Source organism: Alosa pseudoharengus, unplaced genomic scaffold (assembly GCF_046254945.1).
Source record: "Alosa pseudoharengus isolate Yale_2024_CS ecotype anadromous, Long Island Sound unplaced genomic scaffold, YU_APseudo_1.1 YU_APseudo_1.1_scf_1, whole genome shotgun sequence".
Lineage (NCBI taxonomy): Eukaryota > Metazoa > Chordata > Actinopteri > Clupeiformes > Clupeidae > Alosa > Alosa pseudoharengus.
Window position 1 is genome coordinate 14,328,381 of NW_027468564.1, and position 7,500 is coordinate 14,335,880.

Sequence of the window (7,500 nt, forward strand, 5' to 3'; positions counted from 1 at the left end):
CCTTAAATCAATCATATCACATTAAATCAGACATGTGATATATCTTGTAGGACATTCAATCCCAATGGATGTGAAGACGGCTACAGTGTCTTAAATCAGTCATACCACCTTAACTGTGTTCCATGCCACCTTAAATCCCACAGGACTTGACTAATAAAAAAGTCCCTGTTCTTTAGGACATGAATATAATCAATAACTGTACTGGTTTGGTGTGTGTGTGTGTGTGTGTGTGTGTGTGTGTGTGTGTGTGTGTGTGTGTGTGTACCTGTGCGTCCATGTCGTTGTGGTTGCGGGTGAAAGGGTAGAAGGCCCCTAGCTGGGTCCAGCGCACACACAGCTCCTCGTCGGTCTGACCGGAGAAGCCACAGACGTCCGCCCCCACCAGCGGAATGCCCAGGAGGTTAAAGGTCAACATGCCTGTGACCGTTATGGCAACCACCGAGGGACACACAGTGAACAGGAATCATCACACACACACACACACAGTGAACAGGAATCATCACACACACACACACACACACACACACACACACACACACACACACACACACACACAGTGAACAGGAATCATCTCTCACACACACACACACACACACACACAGTGAACAGGACATGCATGAATCATCATTTGGGAAATACAACAAGTCATTTGAGCAATTAAGAGCTGTGTGTGCGTGCGTGTGTATGTGTGTGTGTGTGTGTGGTGTGTATGTGTGTACCTGCTATAGAGGTGTACAGGTCCTTCCATTGACTCCTGTTGTCTCCTAACCAGTGACCAGAGTAGCGTCCCTGACTGGGGAAAGTGGACCGGGAGATCACAAACGGCCGCTTCCCCACGATCCTCTCTAGGGCACTAGACGCGCGCACACACACACACACACACACACACACACACACACACACACACACAGACACACAGACACACAGACACACACACACAGAGACACAGAGGGAGGAAGAGAGAGAGAGAGAACACAAACAAAACAACCAAAACATTAACAATTGTAAGGTACATGTACACTAATCGCATGTTGAATTCAACAGTAATCAAATAGGTAATCGCATGTTGAATTCAATAGTAATCAAATAGATAATCGCATGTCGAATTCGGTAGTAAACAAATAGGCAATCGCATGTCGAATTCAATAGTAATCAAATAGGCAATCGCATGTCGCATTCAATAGTAATCAAATAGGCAATCGCATGTCGCATTCAATAGAAATCAAATAGGCAATCGCATGTCGCATTCAATAGTAATCAAATAGGCAATCGCATGTCGCATTCAATAGTAATCAAATAGGTAATCGCATGTCGCATTCAATAGTAAACAAATAGGTAATCGCACGTTGAATTCAATAGTACACGAATGTGTGTGAATGTGCATATGAAACAAATAGTGCCTTCGACCGGAAAGCACTGCAGAGGTGGTGAAAACTGCCCAACGCATCACCGGTTCCTCACTCCCCTCCTACTAAACTCTAGCTCTGCATCCCGGTGACAACGAACACACTAAATATGTACATATCAGTCTATATGGTTCATACTAAATATCCATATTTATTCTGTTTTTCTTATATTCTGTTAATACACTGCATTTATCTATATTAGTCTACTACTAATGTTACTTCACAAATTTATTTTTAATGTATATTACTGTAAACCACTTTCTGTTAACCAACTGCATACTGTACTGTCTACACTGCACTATATTTGTTGTCCTGTCTAGGCACCACGTGTATATACTTTGTATATCACATTGTACTTTTCTGCTTTTTTGCAGTTCTGGTTAGACGCAAACTGCATTTCGTCGTCTTTGTACTTGTACTCTACACCAGAGTTTTTCAACCACTTTGCCGGGGCACACTAGTGTGCCGTGAGAGATCATCAGGTGTGCCGCAGAAAATTACCCAAATGTCACTCACTGGTCCAGAAAAGCAACTGTTGCATCAAAGAATTTATAACCACATGCTCTCATTGATTGTATGATTGCACTATTTGTGGTATGCAGGCATTGTACAACGGGGGCCCCATATCCAGTATTCACAGAATCATCACATATCCAGTTCATAACAACAATTAAATTAGATATAGTCACCTACAAATGAAACAGAGGGCGCTTGTTTTATTGAGCAGGTCTTGCATAGAAGCCATAATAAGGCCATATCTGTATTATTTGAAGTTTTAGGCTATGGTATGTTTATTTTTCTTCACACAGGATGTTAGTGTGCCGTGGGACATTTTAAGTGTCAAAAGTGTGCCGTGGCACAAAAAAGGTTGAAAAACACTGCTCTACGCGATGCGTGCGTGCGTGCGTACCTTGAAGAGGCCTTTGCCTCCATGAGACCGTAGAGGCTGTGCAGGTTGTAGTGTGAGGAGAGCTTCTGACGAGCTGACGCACATATGGTCTTAGAGCGGAGGGACCCACCAAGAACACCTGCAGGAGAACACACACACACACACACACACACACACACACAGACACAGACACAGACACAGACACAGACACAGACACAGACACAGACACAGACACAGACACAGACACACACGACACAGACACAGACACAGACACAGACACACACACACACACACACACAGTTTAACACAGGAACCCACCCAGAACATGTGTGCTACAATTGACCTGTCTCTAAGCGGCACCCTTAGAATGCTGATGAGCCAATGACAGTCCAGCCTCAACGGGACTCGGACATCAGCTCGGACAACTCCATAGGAAACAACAGGGAGGAGGCATAAAATGACAAATTAATGGTTATTAATAATAACCAATAACCAATTAATAAAGAGTTTATTAACTCAAAAAACCCCGATAGATAACCATGGTCAAACGTTTTTGCCTGGGGGACGTGTAATACTGACGGCCGGTACCCCGAGAGTCTAGAAAACGGGGTATATTTTCATCAACAGCAGCCTACAGGACGTCTCTCGCGTTTGCAACAGCTCGACGTAATGTAGGCTACTAAGCCAACAACGTGGGTTCCCTGTTAAATCCCAAGATGAAAATGCTCATTAACCAACTACTATATTCTTACTACATCAAATATTAACGTAACCTAACATATCTTAGTATCAATCTTCCGCTAGCTAGCTAGCTAGCATTAACGTCAGTGGTTTTTGCACAGTGATTTGCACGGCTACTCGCCACAACTGCTTGTCACCTTGTATGTATTCTAAAGTTTTGAATACACCCCTCCATAGCATAATTAAGTCCCTTTTGATAGCTTCTGGAGGAAAGTAAATCCTTTATGGACCAAAACGTCCTCCAAACCTACTTTCATATACTGTCAGCTGCCATTGTCCACAATGTATTTCTAATCAAGTCTGGTTTGTTTGTCCGAGTTTTCACACGGTAACAATGGGGGGCGGAACTTAGCGACAGGTCAATAACAAAGACAAGTTAAAGAAAGCGATTCAAACAGTTTTATGTAATAATAGTCAAGTGCAAAGCACACACACACACACACACACACACACACACACACACACACACACACACACACACAGAGTTTAACATATCACAAAATCACACACACACACACAGAGTGAGAATGTTCTAAACTAACCAGGTGTGTATGGACACAGTGAGAATGTACTAAACTAACCAGGTGTGTATGGACACAGTGAGAATGTTCTAAACTAACCAGGTGTGTATGGATACAGAGTGAGAATGTTCTAAACTAACCAGGTGTGTATGGACACAGTGAGAATGTTCTAAACTAACCAGGTGTGTATGGACACAGTGAGAATGTACTAAACTAACCAGGTGTGTATGGACACAGTGAGAATGTTCTAAACTAACCAGGTGTGTATGGACACAGTGAGAATGTACTAAACTAACCAGGTGTGTATGGACACAGTGAGAATGTTCTAAACTAACCAGGTGTGTATGGATACAGAGTGAGAATGTTCTAAACTAACCAGGTGTGTATGGACACAGTGAGAATGTTCTAAACTAACCAGGTGTGTATGGATACAGAGTGAGAATGTTCTAAACTAACCAGGTGTGTATGGACACAGTGAGAATGTACTAAACTAACCAGGTGTGTATGGACACAGTGAGAATGTTCTAAACTAACCAGGTGTGTATGGACACAGTGAGAATGTTCTAAACTAACCAGGTGTGTATGGACACAGTGAGAATGTTCTAAACTAACCAGGTGTGTATGGACACAGAGCGAGAATGTACTAAACTAACCAGGTGTGTATGGAGGTGCATCAAACGGAGTCTCTGGGCAGCCATTCAGAGAGCCGTCCACAAAGTTAGAGGGTTCATTCATATCCTAGAGAGGAGGGAGGGGGGGAGAGAGAGAGAGAGAGAGAGAGAGAGAGAGAGAGAGAGAGAGAGAGAGACACAGAGAGAGAGACACAGAGAGAGAGACAAAGTTAGAGGGTTCGTTCATATCCTGAAGAGGAGGGAGGGGGAGAGAGAGAGAGAGGGAGGGGGATAGAGAGAGAGGGAGGGGGAGAGAGAGAGGGAGGTGTAGAGAGGTAGAGAGAGAGAGGTGTAGAGAGGTAGAGAGAGAGAGGTGTAGAGAGGTAGAGGGTAAAGCTCCGAAACTGGAAAAAATGCTGTCTTTTAAGATATCTAACAGGGGAGCAAGGCATTGAGACATGTCCCAATCATATGTACTGCTCAAAAAAATTAAGGGAACTCTTCAATCGTACAATGGATCGGTACTCTGACACTGTTTGGTTCTGAGCACAAGTAAAACTTTTGAGGCGAGTGTTTTATTTAGCAAGAACTGTCAGAGATTCTGTGAAAGAAGTTTGAGAATTGAGAAAAGGGTGGACGGTTTCAAAAAATGTGTTTTAACAATTGTGGAAAACTGTAAGTGTTCCCTTAATTTTTTTGAGCAGTATATTTCTATGACATGCCGCCTTCTAAGATACCATCGTATTTGCCGAATTTTGAAGGCAGCATAGATAGTAAGCAAGTAAGTAAGTAAAGTTTATTTTTAGAGCACATTTAACCACAGCTCGCACTGACCATAGTGCATTAGCTAAAGAATAACAAAATAAGATAAAATAAAATAGATAAATACACATACAGATCAATGATTTAAGCTAAGACGACATCAACAGACAACACTTAATTACAGACATAACAGGGTAAGACAATTAAAACACAGGTAAGGCCAATGTAAAAAGGTGTGTTTTGAGCCTGATATTGAATAGTGTGATTGAAGGGGCATTTCTGATGTCAAGTGGCAGTTGGTTCCACAGCTGAGGGCCAGCAACAGAGAAGGCTCTGTCACCTTTTTGCTTAAGCCGGACCGTGGGACATGGAGCTGAGGGACCAGGGGGCTATATGGGGATGAATGATATCAGCTATGTAGCTGGGGACCAGGCCATGAAGAGCCTTAAAAACCAACAGAAGTATTTTAAATTGTATCCTTGACTGGACTGGAAGCCAGTGCAAGGAGGCTAGGACAGGTGTAATATGTTCATGCTTTTTTGTGTTGGTAAGCAGCCTAGCTGCTGCATTTTGGACCATCTGAAGCCGTGCCACCAATAGTCTAGAAGGGAGGTTATGAAGGATGACTTTTTCCAGATCATTGTATGATCTAATCTCCAAACTCAAGTCTGTTCTTCTTAATTGATAAAAAACTGGTCTTTACAACAGATGAGATTTGCTTGTCCAGGTTAAGATAAGTCTAACCCAGGGTATGTGCATGGGATTTCACATACACTGAAAAAAATGGAAATAGGGGGTCTTTGATTTGACACAAATTAATTTGATATATGCAACATGATTGTTTTATATTCCGCTTGCAAACGTGTTTTAATTAAGTAGATTTCAAGAGATAATTTTGAATGCTGGATGTAGACATTTTTCTTGTGTTGATCGAAAGTGAAAATTTCGTTCAGACATACTCCAGAGCAGCAGGTGGCTGTAATGTGTCATTAAAACAATACATAGTAGTAGAAGAAGAAGAAGTGTTTGAAGCATGGTTTGACCGTTAAAGTTTGGATATCTATCATCAGTGACTGAAGTGGAAGAGAGAATGGCAAATCGAATTAGCCTACTGAAGGGTAAGTTTATCAACTTTATGATCATGTTATATCAGACAATAAATCTCCTAGCTGTTTTCTTACAGTATTACAGCGTTGCAAAGTTGACCCTTGATGTCTTTGTATTATTTTTTGGTCCATTTCTTTTTACCAAGTTAACGTTAGCCTAACCAACCAGTTAGCTGCATCTGTTGGGCGGTTGGAAAAATACATAAATCATAGTAAAGCTAAATTGGGGTTGGTTTGGTACAGTCCATTAATTTGATCACGTTTGAAACATAATAAGTTGTATGTGAGTGAAAAGCCTGTTAGCCTGTGTGCACCAAGTGTGTTGCCAGCAAATGGCTGCCTAAGCAAGCTAGCATAGCCACGTGGACAAAAAGCCATTTGCAAAGTTACATTATAGCATCCAAAAACGTTTAGCCCTAGGAAGTTGTCTGACCATATGATGAAAATATGAAATATAAATATTTTGATTTGTTTGTGCAGGCAAAAAAACAGGCAGTACAGTGTACGCATACAACTTTTTTGTTACTGAGTCTAAGATGTAGTAATGTTACTGTTTGAAGTCACTGAAGTTTGATCTTTTATTTATTTATGAATTTACTGTTGATAAAATGAGTGTCTTATACACCAATAAATGGCTGTTATGCCAGATGTGTGGTGCAGTATGCGTATGTTTTGTCTGGCACTGTCGTATGTGTGATGGTATGAAACTAATTTTCTTCCTGCTAATCTTATTTCAGATCAACACGGAATTTCAAAAGAATCACAATTGTCCCACTTCAATCCAAGTTCCTGTCTCCAAGCAATGATTAAGCAAATTACTGATGTGAGTAATGCAGAGTTTTAATCATGCAAACCTTACAGAGGCTAATATTTTTGATCATGTTGATATTGATACTTCTTCACATATTGTTCTATTATTATTCTATTATTCATCACATCCTAAAATTTGTGATGATCTCGGGAAGAATAAAGTATCTATCTATCTATCTATCTATATTGTATTCGTCTAACTTTTTGTTTCTTTTTATCATATGGTCGTTTACAACAGTGGCTGACTTAAATGAAACTTGGATTAACATGCTAATCAATAATGTTTTTATTTAAGTGTGATATAGATGCTGGCCAAGTGTCTCCTGAAGGGACTCTGTATCTACACGGGGGAAGATCCTGAAAACTTTGTGCAGGAATATGTGGTATGTACATGAACATGTCTATTTTTCACATTCATTTCTCAATAGGGCTTTGTTAGAGGGTCTCATTTTCTTACTGTTATGTGCATTTGTCTGCCTAATTCAGGGCATGGATAAAGTTGATGTCATTGAAGACAACTGTTGAGGTTTATGTCCTGAGAGAACATGAGTCAAGTGAACCAGAGGACATTGGGGTCGTACTCCAAGGAATAAAGTTTTGACAGATCTACATGGCCGTTAGCTGTCACTATGATGTCGGAGTTGATAACCTCAT

At 41.0% G+C, this 7,500-nt stretch overlaps 1 protein-coding gene and 1 long non-coding RNA gene across 2 annotated transcripts in view; one reads left to right on the plus strand and one right to left on the minus strand.

Annotated features, from left to right (window-relative positions):
- Positions 1–7,500, minus strand: part of gaa2 (alpha glucosidase 2) — a 43,158-nt gene that overhangs the window by 14,957 nt on the left and 20,701 nt on the right. The window contains exons 12-15 of the mRNA XM_076282172.1: positions 4,211–4,295; positions 2,317–2,434; positions 720–853; positions 266–417 (exon numbers count right to left, since the gene is read on the minus strand). Of these exons, the coding sequence (XP_076138287.1) occupies positions 266–417; positions 720–853; positions 2,317–2,434; positions 4,211–4,295 (489 nt within the window). The remainder of the gene's footprint in view (positions 1–265; positions 418–719; positions 854–2,316; positions 2,435–4,210; positions 4,296–7,500) is intronic.
- The window catches only part of LOC143121677 (uncharacterized), a 2,090-nt gene continuing 540 nt past the window's right edge, over positions 5,951–7,500 (plus strand). Inside the window, exons 1-4 of the long non-coding RNA XR_012986529.1 lie at positions 5,951–6,048; positions 6,774–6,859; positions 7,142–7,229; positions 7,333–7,500. The exon at positions 7,333–7,500 is cut by the window's right edge and continues 540 nt beyond it. This is a non-coding gene — a long non-coding RNA (uncharacterized LOC143121677). The remainder of the gene's footprint in view (positions 6,049–6,773; positions 6,860–7,141; positions 7,230–7,332) is intronic.